At 41.3% G+C, this 18,696-nt stretch overlaps 1 protein-coding gene across 6 annotated transcripts in view; it reads left to right on the plus strand.

Moving 5' to 3' along the window:
• The window catches only part of afap1 (actin filament associated protein 1), a 77,062-nt gene that overhangs the window by 25,568 nt on the left and 32,798 nt on the right, over positions 1-18,696 (plus strand). For all 6 annotated transcript variants that reach the window (XM_029454711.1, XM_029454712.1, XM_029454709.1 and 3 more), the window contains 2 exons: positions 15,254-15,362; positions 16,847-17,058. In XM_029454711.1, coding sequence (XP_029310571.1) covers positions 15,254-15,362; positions 16,847-17,058 — 321 coding nt within the window. The remainder of the gene's footprint in view (positions 1-15,253; positions 15,363-16,846; positions 17,059-18,696) is intronic.

The following is an 18,696-nucleotide window of genomic DNA, read 5'->3' on the forward strand; positions in this document are numbered from 1 at the left end:
TAGCTCAAGACATGCTAGTATTAGTTACATGTGTGACACTAGTTAGCCTCACTATTATTGAAAATAAACAAAGACACATGATGTGTATGAACTAACTGAGCGCACAGATTTGTTTCCCAGGGGCAGACTTGTTATTGACATCACACACACACACACACTAATGTCATTAGGGAACAGGAGGCCCAGCACTAATCAAATAGACAGCCATAGGGCCCTGTTTCAGTTTCATCAAGTTCGATCTGGTCTGGTTTGGTCTTCCCCTGAGACAGACAGACAGACAGACAGACAGACATTACACCCCTCAACTCATAAATCACTTCAGTGATCTAAGGAAGGATCACTGCACCATTTTACAATGTGTCAAATGCCACGCTTGAACACATACACACATGTATTAAAACACACAAAAAACAGTCTGGCTTTAATTACATCATAATGAGCACTAAGTGTGACTTGAACAATCTCTCTTTTCTATTTCTGTCTCTTTTCATATCCAAGATTTATGCTACACTAATATTGCACTTTTATCTTTGGCATGAAATACATTCCTGTCATCAACAAACGTACTGCCTCAGCCACATAAATGTTTTCCATCCATCTGTCAAGTAGTTTGAACAAAATTCCAGAAAAATAAACTGTAAATTATGGGTGTTTCCACTAAACTGCATTGAAGCAAACAAATCAATATCAGATGGAGAATGGAGCTGCGTCACTACATTCACCAGAAAAAAAGAAAGCATCTTTCAAGTATTGATTAGTTGACAAAGTGTTGATTGCTGGTTAGTTGTTTATTCTGTAGTTTTCATTCTTCATGTTGTCACAAGATGAAAACAAGGGAATTACCATTGTGATATGTTTTAATACACAATGCAGCATCAGGAGTATGTGACATTTCTTGTAGTTTATGGAAAATGGCTTCCGTATAGTTCAAAGTACTCGTCAGATTATTGAATACCATTGGACCCCCGTTCCCCCCACACACACCCCTTTTCGAGGTTGGAAACAATTTTTGTAACTTTCCGAAACGACAGTTCGACAAACCCAGCTCCAACTTATTTCTTAAGCTCTCTTATTTTGATCGTTCACTCACTCTCACACAGAACAATCTGCTTCAAAACGCTGGTGCTGGCCTACCTAGCTGTGAATGGATCAGCCCCTTCCTACATCCAGCAGGCCATGGTCAAACCATACACCCCAGCGTGTTCACTTCGCTCTGCATCGGCCAATCAGTTTGCTACTCCCTCACTGCGAGTGGGACCCAGATTCCCCTCAAACAAAACCTGCCTGTTTGCTATCCTGGCTCCAAAATGGTGGAACAAGCTCGTCATTGATATTAGAATAGCAGAAAGGCTTCACACCTTCCGTCGCAAACTGAAAACTCACCTGTTTCGACTGCACCTCGGCAAGTGGAAAAAAAACAGTTGCACTTATATTGTTTGGCTTATTTATAGCTAATAGTTGAATTTGTATTCTGTTGTTTCTGTATGTTGCACTTTTATTTGGCTTATTTGAAGCTATTGTTTTGCACCTATACTAAGCTAATGTACTTGCAAGATTCTTGCTGTTCGGAGTTGTATCGTCATGATTGTTTGCGCTTTGGGCAAAAGCGTCAGCTAAATGAACTGTAATGTAATGTAATGTAACAACTGAGTGCAACACAATAGATGCCTTTGAGTAGAGGCCGCTGTCCGACCAGTCAAAATCCCCCAAAATATTCCACTTAAAATGAGATATATATATATATATATATATATATATGTATATATATATGTATGTATATATATATATATATATATATATGTATATGTATATATGTATATATATATATATATGTATGTATATATATATATATATATATATATATATATATATGTATATATGTATATATGTATATATATATATATATATATATATATATATATATATATATATATATATATATATATATGTATATATGTATATATGTATATATATATATATATATATATATATATATATATGTATATATGTATATATATATATATATATGTATATATGTATATATGTATATATATATATATATATATACACACACACACACACACACACACACACCAGAAAAAAGAAGCAAATCCTCACATTTAAGAGGCTGCATCCAGCGAATGTTTGGAGATTTTGCTAATTGTTTTTAGCAATAATGCTTTCTGCAATAGTTGCATTTAAGTCAGTATTCCATCACATCCTCAGTTGCATCCTATGGGCTGTGCTACGCTCTACTTCAGCTAACCCTAATCCTGCTAAAGGTGAACGTGGACCAGTTCTCTTAAGACACAAATGATTTCCATCTGTGTTGATGTTGGAGAGCGATGCCACCCCCCACCCCTTCCTACTCTCCTCACTCGTCTTCCCCCAAACAGAACCTCCCTTGCTACACAAGTCAACCAGCGTACAGAAGTGTGTTCATATGATGGATAGCCAGGTTGCGTTATCCGTAGCAGTCTGGGCCCCATTTGGAATTAATTTCCTCCCCTTCTCATTTTGAATCAGGCAACCCCCTCCTCCCCAAGCCCTTTAGAAGATCTGCTAGAATAGATGTCTCTCTGCTCAAGCTTTGTATTCAAATGTAGCCAATACTCTACTCACAAAGTCTAAATGCACTCTTATATATTGTTTGGTGTTGCTAGTGGTTTGGAGTGATTTGAATACACATTCTTCTCAGAGAATCTTTTACCCATTGCAAGTCATTGCCATGTTGGTGGCCGTAGACCAGCAGCTTTGTTGAATAAATCTAGGCCGGCTGTATTTTGCCAAACCAAATGTTTTCTAGCCTGAAAGGGAAACACATTGTAGCAAGTAAATGTGTCACTGTGCTGTGTCAAGCTGCGGATTGAATGTGCAGCAACAGTTGGCTCCGAATCACACAATTTCAGTTGAACCAGTCCTGCTTTTGAATGATTTGCCTTTGGGAGTTTGTTGCATGTTTTGGTCTCCATTTGCTGCTAAATAATCTGTGTTCATGTTTTACTTAATTCCTCAGTGGGGTTCCCCTACTTTGTGGCTTTTTCAGCCACAGTAAACCAGTCAGTGACATCAGTACTATTGTGTCATTGACTTGAGACAGGAAATTAGGTTGTTTAACAGATCGTATTGAAATGGGTCGCACTTTGTCATTGGGTAAACCAAATAAGTGACAAATTGGAGATTGATTAAGTCTTAACTGCGCTAAGCAGTGGGACTTAACTAAGTGATACATGCCCTCAACATGGTTAATCATGATGGCCAGAACTGTTTCAGCCTACTTATACTAACACTCTTTGGAAAAAGTCCCCACTGAGAAACTGGGCCACGAATGGAAAACCTATTTCACAACTTTTTCCCCCACTCAAGTGCTTTTAAAGGCTTTTTACAATGCCAAGATTTTTTTCCTGATGATGTGATCACAGTGACTTAATAAAGCACTGAGGAAAAAGTTTAGCTATTTCTGCGGTACCTCTGTAGCTCCATATTTCTACATTGGTTATGCGATTGCATGAAGATCAAAATCCATAAATGTATTTCCGTAATTAAAGATTACTCACCAAGATATGTACCGAGTGGGACATTTGACTGTTGGAAGATAAACTTGCTATAAGTTGCCATTGGCTCAAAAAGGACATCATTGCTGTGTGTGTGAGTGGGTGTGGAGTGGAGGTGGGTGGGTGGATGTAGTGTGGGGTGGGTTTGTGGGTGGGTGAATGAGTCCCTTAATATGATGTTTTTCTCAGTTCTAGTACAATGGGCGTGTTTCATTTAAGATATGAACCTTCAATTCCAAAGCATTTTCAAAGCTGTGGACTAACAGCTCATACCGGCTCCCACCAACTTCTGCTGACCCATATTTACATACCTCATTGTGAAGTAAGAGAAATGCAGGAAACACTGAACCCAATCTCCCTCTCCAGTTATTTTTTCAGTACAGCCAGCAAGCTGGCACATATGCCAATAACAGCACTCTGATGTCCCTCAAAAATCACAAACACATGTAACGTGCCAGCCTAAGGCAGGAAGTGAAGAAATTAGTTTAAAATGAGAGTTGTGAGACGTTTTGTTTCGTCGCCGGTAACACTAGCATGGGTTGTTCATGTATGGTGGTGATGGCCTAGTGGTCCAGTGGTACGACTTCCAAATACAACGCCAGATGGTTGTGAGTTTGGCTTAACCCTGAGACCCAGTCCAGGGAGACTGTCCCTGTAAGTTCACTGTAAGTCTGCTAAATGACCTGTAATGTAATAATGTAAACAGAGAGGTGGAACACTTGGATGTGTATTGCAGAGGTTGGCAGATCTTGAGCTTGGACTAGGCTTAGATTCCTGCAGAGATGGGATTTATTTTAATTTTATTTATAACACAAATGACCCTTAAATATTCCAACTGATAACCCAGATTTATAAACAAAGATTTTCCTGAAATGTGTATGAATAGCTGACATCATAAAATTGCTTTTTCCCAATACATGCGGCATCGACATGAGTGACCATAATAGGCCATAATATACAGTACCTGGAAACGTACATATACTGCATTGTATACATACTGTTTGCTCTTTGTGCTTTTATCTTCTCCTATAGTCTGGCATCAATTTATAACTCGTTGTCTAAGCGTGACCTCATGCATAAGCTTTGAAGAATGTATGGGGGAGGGGTATTTGCACATGGGTATCTTTCCACATTTTGTCCCATCTGCCCCTTCTATGCCTTTCTGTTTTGCTGAAGATTTGACAAAGATCATACTTATGGATACTGTGCTTGAATAGATACGTATGTGTGGCAGTAATTTAGGAATTAGAGTAGCAGGTCAAGCAAATTGAAGAAGTAATCCCCCGTCAAATAAGTCCAGGTGACTTTGAGTATGCGACTTAACCTCCAGTTGTACAAGTAGAGAGGTGACCAGAGACCAACAGTAGAAGACTGTGGTTGAACTGTGTTGTTCCCAGATGTAATTATGTATAACCGTAAAGCAGGGTGGTGCTGGGAAATTGAAAAGGCTTCAGCAAAACCCTCCTCAGGATAAATAAAGTTATAAGTAAAATCCTTACCTTGAGGTAACAGGGTCTGTTTATAAAGGCGTCATTGACAGCAAAGTGTCCTACAAATGAAGGAATTTGGTATTAAAGGAACCTATAGAATGTAGAATCTGAAAAAATTATTTTACATTTCACTGTCAGAAATGTAATTTACTTACCAAAATGTACACTAGCTCCAAATATCCCCCAAACACCAGTTCCCAAGTGGCCTTTTGTGGAACCGTTAGGGACCTGCATGTACCTTTCTTGAAGATCACAGTTTTGTAATTGAGCGTATATGTGTTGTACTGTAGAAATGCTTGAATGATTAATATACTAACAATACTTAAAGGGTTACATTATGGGCATCAGTTTGAATCTTTTTCAACTTTTGGCCAGTTTGGTATTCATCTTTCTTCCTGATTATTCAACCAGGACCATATAAGGCCCATCTAGGCCATGGATGTGCTTATAATTGTCTATGCCCCTTAAACACCCAAAATAACTTTCACGTATTAGGGTGTATCCTTAGTGGGGTAATCTGTCTTCTGTTGGCCATCAATATTACAAACTAAACATTTAAAAAATGCATTAGGTATGTAAAGTTCTCTTTTTGACGTTGTCATTCACCAATACAATACTGACCAGTTAGTAGTTGGACTGGTTTTATTCAGCATTGTTCTGCATCAATTAAATTGTAAGAAATCGGTCAGGATTGGCAGCAATTGGAAACACATGTGTTTCTACATTCGGAAAATTCCCAAAAATCATTGAAAAGGCAGTTTTCCCTTTCCAAAGCCACTCCTAAGGTAGTGGTTTTCCTGTGTCCGCTTAGTTTATCCATTCCAGTGTCCCATTGGCACCGTAGCAGAAACATTTATTCAGGTCCAGTCCTCCTACGCAGGTCAAAAATTGATACTTGGCACCCATTTTAGGGAAGGGCAGGAGCAGCAGACATACCTCCCACTCAAAGTAGTCCAAACCAAGGTCAGGACTCCTTTACCACTACCTAATTACACATTATGACTGTGGAATTCTGATATTTCTGATATGTATCCATGCACATGACCTGTTAATGCTGCTGTTCTTATGGTTGTTGCAGTGCTTTCTCTAGAAATGTATTCTTGTAAGGAAGGAATAGCTTTCAGACTATGGCATTAAAATTTCCTTGAAACTCTTAATGTAATTGCTTTTAGTGGGTTAGTTTCATTAAAAAAATAAATAATATGAATGAGTCCCAATTTGAAATGTTCCTTTAGCACTTTTTATTTATATGTTTTTCTTTATTTTCCCTTCAGCACTTTAACAAGAATAATTCTCAAGAAAATTCAAGAAGGCAGATACAAGTACATAAACTGTTCCATTTTCCATTAAAAGACTTGATGACTTCAGAGTGAGTCTGGCTATCGAAGAAATAGTTTACAAAACTCATTCACACTGATTGAGAGTGTACTAGCTTTTCATTTGACATCATGGTTTGGTCACCTAAAACTATAGCCTTATGACTAGCTTGTTAGACTTGTGTATGCTGTTAGGACAAGAGATAATACCATGAGCATGAAATACAGTCTTAAGTTTGAGCCCTAATAGGTGCCACATAATTCAGCTACATGTCACACTTCATAATACTTTACTATACTTTATGTTGTATCGTCTTACTGTGGTGTCAGACCAAACATGCAAGCGACAGAACCTAAAATGCAAAAAGTGCAGCAGTTGCTTCCTGGCAAAGACAGAATTCCATTGTTGTAGCGCTTGTCCATTGAGTTCAGCGTAAAAGAGGATCAATTAAATTGAAATTTAAGTGAAACTTAAATTCAGATTGTTTTTTTGTTGTTCAAAATATTCTATTCAACTTGTAAATCTGTCAGTAAAGACACTTTTATTATTATATTACACAATTATTATGTTATCGTCAGCTGTGTCTGTTTATGTTGGCCATGTTTTCCCACAAGGATAATTAAAGATCCATCTAATATAATATAATTTGGATTAGATGATGGAAACTAGTTTGTGAAGATTGACTGCTGATACCCAATTCTGATCGGTACTGGATTGGATACTGTCATATAAAGATAGTCATAGTGCAGTTTCTGTTAAAGATCAGCAGAGGGGCAGTATACATTGTAACTGAAGTGAACTCCTGTTAGTTTCAGAGTGTTGCAGCATAATTGATTTGCAGATCACTTGTGTGATAGAGCCATGCTGTCGTTTCGAGGAAAAAGCAAAGGGAAAAGTCAGACTGTGTGTTTATGTGTCTGTATACAAGTGTGCATGTATGCAAACATGTTCTCCTCACCCCAGTGCCTCTTAGCTTTTAATAGCCGAGCAATGGGATCACTTTCTCTGAAGTGTAATGTATTCTGCTGCACGCAGGAAAAAATGCTTACCCAAACAATTGGCATCTGCGTGATTATTAATGGTAGTGTTGCTTTAAAGTCTTGGAAAGGAAGTCATTGTGATGTGAGATATGAAGTTGCAGACCTCATATCAACAATCCGCCTCCACCAGAACAAACAGGTCTACTTTCACATCCACTTCTCAAACCTGATATTGTGCCTTGCATTGCATTGCTTTTGTTCTTTTCAATTCTCTGCCTTTCTTTTCCTCTGGTTTCCTTTCCTGGGGATTTTTAGTTTTAGTTTTTAGGGCTGGGGTAGGGAGGAGAATGCTGGAGTTTAGCAGGGCAGCATACCCCTGCCAAGAAATTAGTTCACCGAACCAGTGTTTCCCCCAAAGGAGAAAAAGGAAAAAAGTGAAACATGACCATGATGAAAAGGAGCAGAAGTGCAGGAGAGAAGATGTATTGACTAAGACGAGAGATATAGGAAGAAGAAACTCAACTTTGCATTGGGCACAGTGAACCAAAAATGCCTTAAATGACAATTTAGTTAGGTTAGCTACATTAAAGGGCCTACGAAATGATATTTCGTCAGTGTTATTGGGCTTGGTATATGATAGAGGTTGCATATCTATTGTGAAATGTGCCATATATATATATTTTTTTTAATATTGATGTATTCGTAATAAATCACAATCATAATAGCATAAAAATGACTTCTGCTAACAACAATTGATTGCTGCGCCGGGAGCATCCACTTCGGCAATGTTCGGGCAATGACATCACAAGTAGAATACAGCCGCCGCCAGTGTTTGTCTGCGTTGAAGCGTCCAGCAAAGACTGCTGTCAATTATTACGAGAAAGAATAGACAACAATCGATCGTTTATGGACAAGACAAGTGCGCCGATGAAACCGGTGATTTGTGGGCAGCACTTTGAGAGATCGTGTTTCGAACAAACTATGCTCGCCAAGGAAATGAGATTAAAAAAGAATTTAAAAATGAACGCAGATGCTGTGCCTACAATACTGCCGAGACCCCAGCCAGCACAAGCCAGCACTCCAATTCCGCCGGTGCAGAGTCCTCCACCAAAGAGACGACGAAATGCATTCGCCAAAAGGGAGAGAGCAAAGGTAAGCCGTGTTTACTGTATTTATTGTTTCAAGCATAAAGCCATAATCGGTCTAGGCCTACTGTATGTAACGAGTTTACCCCAGGCCCTAGCCGATATCTGTGTATTATTGTTTGTAGTATTAATAACTTTAGCTAATTACACTTCATTAGCTTAATTAAGTATAGATTCAATGTTTATAACAGGCTTCCCCATTTTATTCTGTAGTTTGAGTAAAAGCGTGAGTCTATTTAACTTTAACTATCACCCTATTATTACAGAGGTATTGAAACATTGGTGAATGAAGCCACTGACAGAACTGAGGATACCTGTATGATCAGCGACCATCTATTGGACATCCACACTGGGGAGGAAGCTGTGTGTACACCAGTAAGTATACAGACTGTACGTCATCTGTACATTACAGTTGTAGTACCAGTAGACCTGCACATGACGTGTTAAAAATACAATCACCACATGCATGTACATAATTCATATATTTGTTTAATTTGATATCATTGCTCTCTCAATCAATTCAACCACATCTTTCATTATGAATGTTATTAGATATTTTCTTTACGCAGACATGTATAAACATGCAATACAATTTCAAGCTGGTTTGAAAGATTTATTGGTAAAGTTGTGTTTTGCACATTTCAGACATGTCAGAAAGAAATTGCTGTGCAGACGGATCCCCCTCCACGGACACACCACAAGTCCATGCAGGCGCGACCACGTGTCAGGTCAGCTGGACTGCAAGTTCCAATCCAAGTTGGTTGTTCCAAAGGTCAGCATCATAATAAATGTATGTGTATATATATATATATACATATATATATATACATACACACACATATACATACATACATACATACATACACACACACACGCATACATACATACATACATACATATTATATATAATGCTTGATTATAAAACGTCTTTTTTTCAGAGTATGTTACTGAACTCTTGACCGAGACTTTGTGCTTTGTGCCAAGACAATGTTGATGAGGAACCTTTCGAAGTCCCATCTCCACTCGGCAGTCGGTGGAAGAACCAAACAAGAGAGATGCTGTTGTGCTGTATAGAAGCAGGTTCAATCACTGAACTGACATTGTGTTTTGTTATTGACTCTAATAAAGTGCTGAACGACGTGTAGTTGTCAGATGGAAACGTAGCAGAGATCTTTTGAATGGCACATGATGGCATTCTGTGGTTCTTACCAAGTATTCCCCAGCAGAATCTCACCAGCTGGCGGTATGCCATATAGTGATACATTCTGTAACATACAAGATAATACATGTCAATGGTAATCACTTCAACCTTATTTGCTTATTTATCTATTTATTCTGTGACCATTCGACTCCCCATAAATACAAAGTTTCTGAGCTCTACACATTTGTGCACACAAGTAACTTACTCATTACGTGGCTGATCACCTGCTTGTTGTCTGTCCCTCTTCGCATACCTGTCTTAGCTGTCTGCAACACCCAAACATCCATACACTTTGATTTGAATCCTGGGTGATCTGTTATGCAGGTTATGTTTGCACCATGTCCTTCATTCATTGAATTCCTCCATGACATCCTTTTCTTGGCAGCAGCTCTTCAATTGCTTCCATAATTGTACAGTTTTCACACGTACACCTAAATGTACAAAAAAAGCGTGGTAAGGACATGTACACAATATGCAATATCCAGAAAAAAGGCCAATATTAATGTCATCTTAATTTCATACTATTTATATGCCTGTGTTTGACAACAGGCTCATAAGCACTATAGGTGAGACGGTCAGTATACAGACTATACTTTATAAAACAGCGCTGTCCTCCGGTCTGTTTCTTAGCTAATAGTTAATGCTTTATATACAGCCTCGTAATATATGACGTTTGACATCAGACACAATGATAGAACCTCAACCGCAGAAACTTCGAGAAAGAATCAAGTTATCAAGCTTTACAGACGTCGATGTGTCCAAGTAGAGAAGTAATTAAATATTTAGGGATCGAACAATTTGCGGACAACTAGTCGGGTTCATAACAATTCAAGGAAACCAAGCTTTTGACTCGCTAGCAAGCTATCGATAGCTTGCGATCTATTTATGATCGAGGATATTGTTAAGTTTTATGATGTATTTACTATATATTGAGAAGTTCTATGAACTATAGTCAAATGTATATACCTGTCTGTGTTCTGTTGCCGCACAGGATCCCCACCAAATCCAGGATCACCGTCACCATCATCCGCATGTTCGCTCCTGTCTGTGTCTCCATCTTGAATACTGTGTCTCGAGCTGCTCTGTTTCCACCACGTTAAACTCCTCTTCAATAAACTCCTCTTCTTGAAGGTGCAACGAGTCTATTGACGACTCACTGTCACTCGATTCTGTCGAAATATCCGAGCCAGAGTCCGACATCGCCACGTCTGCCGCTTCTTCCGTGCTGTCTGTGTATTCAACTGGTGGACTGTATTCTACTTGTGACGTCAGAACACGGCGTCGGGTGTTTCCGGTAGCGGCAATGTAAACATCGGTGGTCGACATACTAAATCATGATTTATTAAATACTGCGATCATTGTGTCATAAATAACACATAATTTGACACCACAAATAGCATTTACTATCATCAGTAGAAATTCATGTTTATCATTTCGTGGCCCTTTCAGTCATTAAAGTTTAAGGCTCATGGGTTTTTGATTTTTTTAATTTAGAAGTAAGGATCTTGTGGATGTTCTTTTACAAAGGGTTTATGTAATTACACTGTTTAACATCCTGGCTATAAAACAAAAGTTACGAATGTCTATGAATCCTGGATGACCGCCAGAGGCAGTGTTTAACACTAAATATCTTCTGTGTCGCGTATGGGCAGTTTGAGTATTCATATCTACAAAGTCATGTAGGACCTCGGATGACCCCGGTCAGGTATAAGTTCCGGCGAGTCGGTAACACAAGATTCCGAGTCATGCCGGGACTACATTTCACAACATGGTCACATGCAACCTCTCCTGTTTTGTATTTTCTGAGGATATCAAGCCAGTCATAAGTTGAAGTTTCCCTCACCCCATACTCCCGCAGCACCTTCCACAGTATCCCGGGTGATACTGTGGGAGGTTCTGTGGGACTATGGGGTGAGGGGGTCACACAGAGGGCCATCCAATCCCAGTACGCCCAAAGTGAGAGTTGTGTCCGGATACTCGGCAGTAAGGCGGACTCGTTCCCCGTGAATGTTGGCATCCGCCAGGGCTGCGCTTTATCACCAATTCTGTTTGTAATTTTCATGGACAGGATATCGAGGCATAGTCGTGGAGGAGAGGGGTTGCAGTTCGGTGGCCTGAGGATCTCATCGCTGCTCTTTGCAGATGATGTGGTCCTGATGGCGTCATCGGTCTGTGACCTTCAGCAGTTACTGGATCGGTTCGCAGCCGAGTGTGAAGCAGTTGGGATGAGGATCAGCACCTCTAAATCTGAGGCCATGGCTCTCAGCAGGAAACCGGTGGATTGTCTACTCCGGGTAGGGAATGAGCCCTTACCCCAAGTGAAGGAGTTCAAGTACCTTGGGGTCTTGTTCGCGAGTGAGGGCATGATAGAGCGAGAGATTGGCCGGAGAATTGGAGCAGCCGGGGCGGTATTACATTCACTTTACTTTTGTGACGAAAAGAGAGCTGAGCCAGAAGGCAAAGCTCTCGATCTTACGGGCGATCTTCGTTCCTACCCTCACCTATGGTCATGAAGGCTGGGTCATGAACGAAAGAACGAGATCACAGGTACAAGCGGCCGAAATGGGTTTTCTCAGACGGGTGGCTGGCGTCTCCCTTAGAGATAGGGTGAGAAGCTCAGCCATCCGTGAGAGACTCGGAGTAGAGCCGCTGCTCCTTTGCGTTGAAAGGAGCCAGTTGAGGTGGTTCGAGCATCTAGTAAGGATGCCACCTGGCCGCCTCCCTAGGGAGGTGTTCCAGGCACGTCCAGCTGAGAAGAGACCCCGGGGAATACCCAGGACTCGGTGGAGAGATTATATCTCCTCACTGGCCTGGGAACGCCTCGGGATCCCCCAGTTGGAGATGACGGATGTGGCCTGGAGAAGGGAAGTTTGGGGTTCCTTACTGGAGCTACTGCCCCCGCGACCCGACCCCGGATAAGCGGTAGACGATGGATGGATGGATGGATGGTGTTCATCAAGGATTCATAGAAATTAAGTTACATCTGTAACTTTTGTTCTATTTCATCCTTACTGTCCACCAGAGGCAGTGCTTAACAAAGGATGACTTATAGCAACCCTAACCCACCTCAAAGATGGAGCAGATGGCTCGGAGAACCACGGCCACTGGATGAGGGGTGGCCACATCCACCCTGTAGTATCTGGAGGATGTGCTCGGTGATGCCTATGAGGCAGCGGAACATATGTGTTCCTCTCCTGATAGAGTGGGACCTTACTAAGAATGGCAGAGAACAATCATTCCCGTCTATGCTTCCTGATAAATAGTTAGTAGTATAACAGTAGTGTTTACATTACAATGTCCATACGAGATAGAGATGCAACTGGTAAGTACACTCTATGTTGCCAGCGTAAAATGTGGTGAGGATAAGAGGGAGGAAATGTGCTCCACAGTGGTGCCCTTGATGTTGAGTGGAGTGTGATTTGGACTGTTCTTCCTGTAGTTAAGAATGATCTCCTTTGTTTTGTTGACATTTAGGGACAGATGGTTGGTTTTGTACCAGTCCACTAGTTCCACCTCCTCCCTGTAAGCCAGCTCCTTGTCCTCCCTGAAGAGGCCAACTGCTGTTGTGTCATCCATGTACTTAATAATGTGATTCGTGGCGAACTTGGCACAACAGTCATGGGTCAACAGAGTAAACAGTAGTGGACTCTGGACAGTCCTGAGGGGAACCGCTACTCAGGGAAAGTTGTTGTTTCCAGACTCTTATTTCCAATCACATGTTTTACACTGTAAAATTAACATGGAAAAAAGAGAGATTTATCAACTGCATGCCCTTATTATGACAGAATGACTGTAATGTTGGACTGTCCACTGTCACGGTGCCATGACACATACTTTCTGCGCTCAGAAGAAGTTAGCCATTGAGGCTGCATGTCTGCCAAACTGAATGTTCCACGTTGTTACAGCAATGGATGCTGACATCACTGCAGCGCTGATGCCTAATTGGTTCAACTGTAACTACTGGCCCATATAACACAGAGTTTCATAACAGTTATGGAGTTTCTCCCCTTTATAACTGGCCACCAGCAACGGAAAAACAGTGATGCAACCTGTAAATAAAATAAAAAAAGAGAAATGAAAGGGGTTTTCCATAAAAGGAAAAACGTCTTTAGCTGCTGCAGCTTGGTCATGGTCCTTTCAGAGAGACTTAGAGGTCTTATAAGGTGTTTACAGCTTTACAATATTTTATGCACTTTGAGGTTGTCTGGTACTGACTTGTAATGGGTCTCCAGAAGCAACATTGCTTTTGATAGTCACTGCTACACTCCAATGGGCCCCTGTAAACAGTGATTTAAAAGCCTTAATTAAAAAAATCCTTATTTCAACTTTTCTGGACATCAAAAATGGTCTTTTCTTGGGACAAACCAAAACACAAAATTAATGACTTTTTGAAGAGTCACAGTAGGAAAAGCATGTGTGTAAATAATACAGTAAATGATGGCTGGATCACGTTCACACTGTCATGTCCTACTGCAGCACTTGATTAGAACGGAGCCATTGTTTTTTTTGTTTTTTTTATTATTATTATTATTATTATTATTATTACACAAGGATAAACATATGCATGCAGAATAACAATACCACCGGCTGACAACACCAACAAAAAATAAAGGAAAAAATCTATATTGAGGCAGTACATCAGCACTACTGAATACTATATTAATGAGAAGATGGGGCACAAACAATAAAAAACAAAAGACGTATCATCCTCACAAGGTAAATATGTGACATAAAACTTCAGCAAAAATTCATGATTATTTCAAGGCTTTCATGAATGCACTTCATGAACATACAAAAATGAGAAGAAAAAAAGAGGGATCTGGGGAAAATCTGGTGTGTTTTGAGATCAGTTTCAGTTAGGAGCATAAGTCGCTTGCTAGCTGCAGCGAGTCAAATGTGTGCATATAAAGCAAGGTTAGAAATCAGTCATTTATTCAAATCGCATTTACTTTTTGTTTGTTTGACAAAATGGCGCATAGTGCTGGCCAAGATGGATCACGTCATGCATATTATTTAATATAGACATACAGTGAACCCCAAAAAAAGAAGACGTACAATTACAAACACCACAACAATAAACTACATTATTAAAGCACACCATCACCATCAAACACATCAGCTGGATAAAGGTGGGGCTGAGACCACTGCTTGGATACTGGAGGGCAAACTTCAGTTATTTCGGTTAGTTCAATTCGGTTTAGTTTTGAAAAATGAGTCAGTGGTATATTCCAAAATCTGCTTTGTAACATAAAAAAAATATAGACATCAGTGGAAGATGCAGATGGAGGACTGAATGGGTGGATGTTTGGTGGATATTTCTGCATGTTTACTGTAATAACTGTAAGGACAAACTGTAATTTGCAAAATTGTAATTTACCCAAGCCTGTGGGCATATGATGATATTAAATGTTAGTCTGCTTGTATGAAATTAAATGTTTTTAAATTAAAATTATTTGCTTGCGAAATGTTTTATGGAAGTTCAAATAATGAAAGCTATTGAAGTGTCATTTTTATTTTATGTGCTTCAATTCGCACTAATCAATGGAAGCTTCTGTTCTCTCTGTAGCCTCCAAACAATGGCCCTCCTCCTCTGCCCAGCTCCTCTCTACCAGAAGGATACTATGAGGAAGCGGTTCCTTTAAGTCCTGGAAAGGCTCCTGAATACATCACTGCTAGTGAGTGGCAGACTGATTTACAATTCAAGTCAACTACTGTATATAATGTACTTACTCATAGCAATACTGTCATGATCTTGGTTTTCTGTTTCCTGTTTTATTTTTGAAATGTTCCCTTCCCCTTGTGTCATGTCTCGTTTTACTTCCTGTCCTTATGTTTTCCCTCTGTGATTGTTGATTTGATCCTCCTGTATCGATTCACCCTGCCCTTGTGTCTTTGCCTTTTCCCCCCCAACTGTGTCTTGTTCTTGTGATTTGTGTCTGTCTATCTATACTTTTCTGTCCCATTGTTCCTTGTCTGTTCGTCATCCAAGTTACGTTGATGTCATCCTTGTTGCCTTGTGCTTACCTCGTGCTTCCTTGTGCTTCCCTGTGCTTCCCTGTGCTTCCTTCGTGCTACCTTGTGTCTTCCCTGGTTGGTTTTGTTCAGTTTAACTTTTTACCTTTTTGTATCTGTTTTTGTTAAAATCGTCTGGTTTACTGCGTCTGGGTCCTCCCCTGTCCTTAACCGTAACAGTACGAACAGACCAAGTATGGACCCAGCAGTTTGTGACGACGATTTTTATGTCTGGTACATTCTGTCTTTTTGGGAAATGGGAAGAAGCCACTTGTGGGAACGACAGGCACTACTTCAAAAGGCCCACAGGAAGGTGGCTGAGAAACCCTGGTTGACGAGTCTCCTGCCTGAGGAAATCAGGGACTTTGTCAACCTTGGCAATCGGTCTGCCTTCCTGTTAGCTTGCTAGCCGGCCGTTCCTCCTGCTCTAGCCCCTGACCCATTTCTAGGTACTTGCCTGGGCCTTAGAGGTCCTCTGAGTGTCAAGAGGGCTTCCAGGCCTCTGAGGAGGAGATCTGGCCATTCAAACCACCATCATGTCTGCTCTCAGCCCCCGTTCCTACTGCCAGGCCGCGACAGCCACCCGTTCCTGCTGCCAGGCTATGACAGCCTCCCATTCTTTCTGCCGGGCCACTGTAGACCCCAGTACCCGCTGCCGCCGGACCTCTGCAGACTCCAGTCCCCGCTGCCGCCGGAGACCCCTGTGCTCCCCTCGACTCTTGAGACCCCTGTGCTCCCTTCGCCTCTCCAGACCCCAATGCTCCCTTTGCCTCTCCAGACCCCATTGCTCTCTTTGCCTCTCCAGACCCCAGTGCTCCCTTCGCCTCTCCAGACCCCAGTGTTTTACCCTCTCCAGACCCCAGTGCTTCCTCCTGAGGGGCTCCAGTCCGGCTTCCTGAGCGGCCCCGCCTGCCTCCAGAGCAGTCCTGCCCGCTTCACTAGCCTCCAGCCCCGTCTCCCCGGCCTCCAGCACTGTCTCGCCGGCCTGCCCGGACTTCCCCGGACTTCCCCGTCCAGCTACCCCCTTAGTTCCCTGGCCTTCTTTGTCCCTTAAGTTTGTTTACTTGTAATTTAATGATTGACAATAAAATGCAGTATATGAAAAACAGTAAGCTATTTCCTTCTGCCTTCTCTACCTCCCTCTCAGACTATGACTCGGACGCCATGAGCAGCTCTTATGAGTCGTACGACGAAGAAGAGGAGGATGGGAAGGGCCTGAAGATGCGTCACCAGTGGCCATCTGCAGAGGCATCCATGGATCTGGTGAAGGACGCTCGGATCTGTGCATTCCTGCTGCGTAAGAAGCGCTTTGGCCAGTGGACCAAACTCCTATGTGTCATCAAAGATAACAAACTGCTGGTGAGGGACTCTTATGTACATGTTAGCACATCAAGGCACACTTTAGAGCAGTGATTCTTAACCTTATTAAGGTACGGGCGGTACTGAACCCTGCAAGCTTCATCAGTGTATTCACCGAACCCTTCGTAATTGGAAAAATAAAATATGATTTCTTCAAAACATAGGCATATATTTATATTAGTGCACAAAATTAACCATGCATCAGTTGCACACAAAATCACTGTGTTCAAAGAACAAAACCAACAAAACATGAATTTCACTCAATGAATATTTACTGCAAATCAATGTGACTTTTGCTGTTGCCTTTCAGATACAAGTTCAGAAATGCGCGGCTTCACCTTGGCAAGTGCCACTCTCATATCATTTTCGCAACAAAGTCTGTTCCTTTTCTTAGTTTTCATGTCTACCATCCTCGAAAAGGATTGCTCGCAAAGATACGTTGTAACAAACGGTGTGAGTATCTCAAGGGCTTAGCAATAAGAGGGTATGGTACGATTTGGTGACACCAAAACGTTGAGAGCGTTGTTGTTCTGAAGAGTTGCTGTTGAAGCTGGCTCTGCTGAAGTTCAATGATTTCGTCGAGGTATTCATCGTTGACATCTGCTGTTGCAACACTAAACGTGAATGGCTGTGTCACCCATGCTGGATATGACTCTCTGGTGGGGAAGTATCCGTCGAGAGACTTTGCAAGCTCATCTAAGTGCATGGCAATTGCTTGCTTCGGCTCCCCAGGTACAGAAATGTCTCCAATTCCAGACACGTCTTCGATCTTACTTACACAGTCGTCCAGCAGGGGAAAGATTGCGAAGTTATCATTCTCTGTTCATCGTTTCCATAAAGGTAGCTTTTTTTTAAACGCCTTCAGGTTTTCTTCCGCTTCAATAATGTTCACTCCATGATTGAGAGCATCGAAAATATCGGCCATGTACGCCAAAATGAGAATGAACTCAGAATTTTCGAAGCAATCTGCGTGGCAATGTTGGTACTCTCGCAAAAACAGGGCTTGGCAAAAACACGATTCAGCACCTTTCCCCGGGATAACCACCGAACGTTAGAATCGTACAGAAGTACCTCGAATTCAGACCCCATTTCCTTATACAGCTCTTTGAAGCTGCAGTGCTTCATAGCACTATTTCGCACGTAGTTCACACATTCAACTACAATTTTTACTTCTGCCAGTTTTGGAGGCAAGGTTTTTGTTGCCAACAGTGCAGAACACAGTGCGCAACAATGATGTGTGTGCATCGGATTTCACCAGCGCTCCAAAACCAGAGTGTCGTCCCAGCATGGCTGGAGCTCCATCCGAACAAACTGCAGAAACCATATTCCATGAAAGATCGTTGTCTCTGAAGAAGTCATCCACGAGTTTCTTCACATCGATTGCCTTGGTTGTTGTTGTAAGAGGCTTACAAAATAAAAAATCTTATCACGTCGTCTTTCGCACGAATACAACAAGCTGGCTTAGATTGGAAACGTCGGTGTTCTCGTCGAGTTGGAGGCTGAATTTTGCTGGGCTTGAAATCAGATCTGCAACTACTTGAGCCAAGATGTTATCGCTCATGTTGTCTATTCTGCTGCTGATAGTGTCATTTGAAAGAGGAATTTGGGATAACTTATCTTCAGCAGCTTTTCCGAGCA

This window comes from Cottoperca gobio, chromosome 18 (genome assembly GCF_900634415.1).
Source record: "Cottoperca gobio chromosome 18, fCotGob3.1, whole genome shotgun sequence".
In the NCBI taxonomy this organism is placed as follows: Eukaryota; Metazoa; Chordata; class Actinopteri; order Perciformes; family Bovichtidae; genus Cottoperca; species Cottoperca gobio.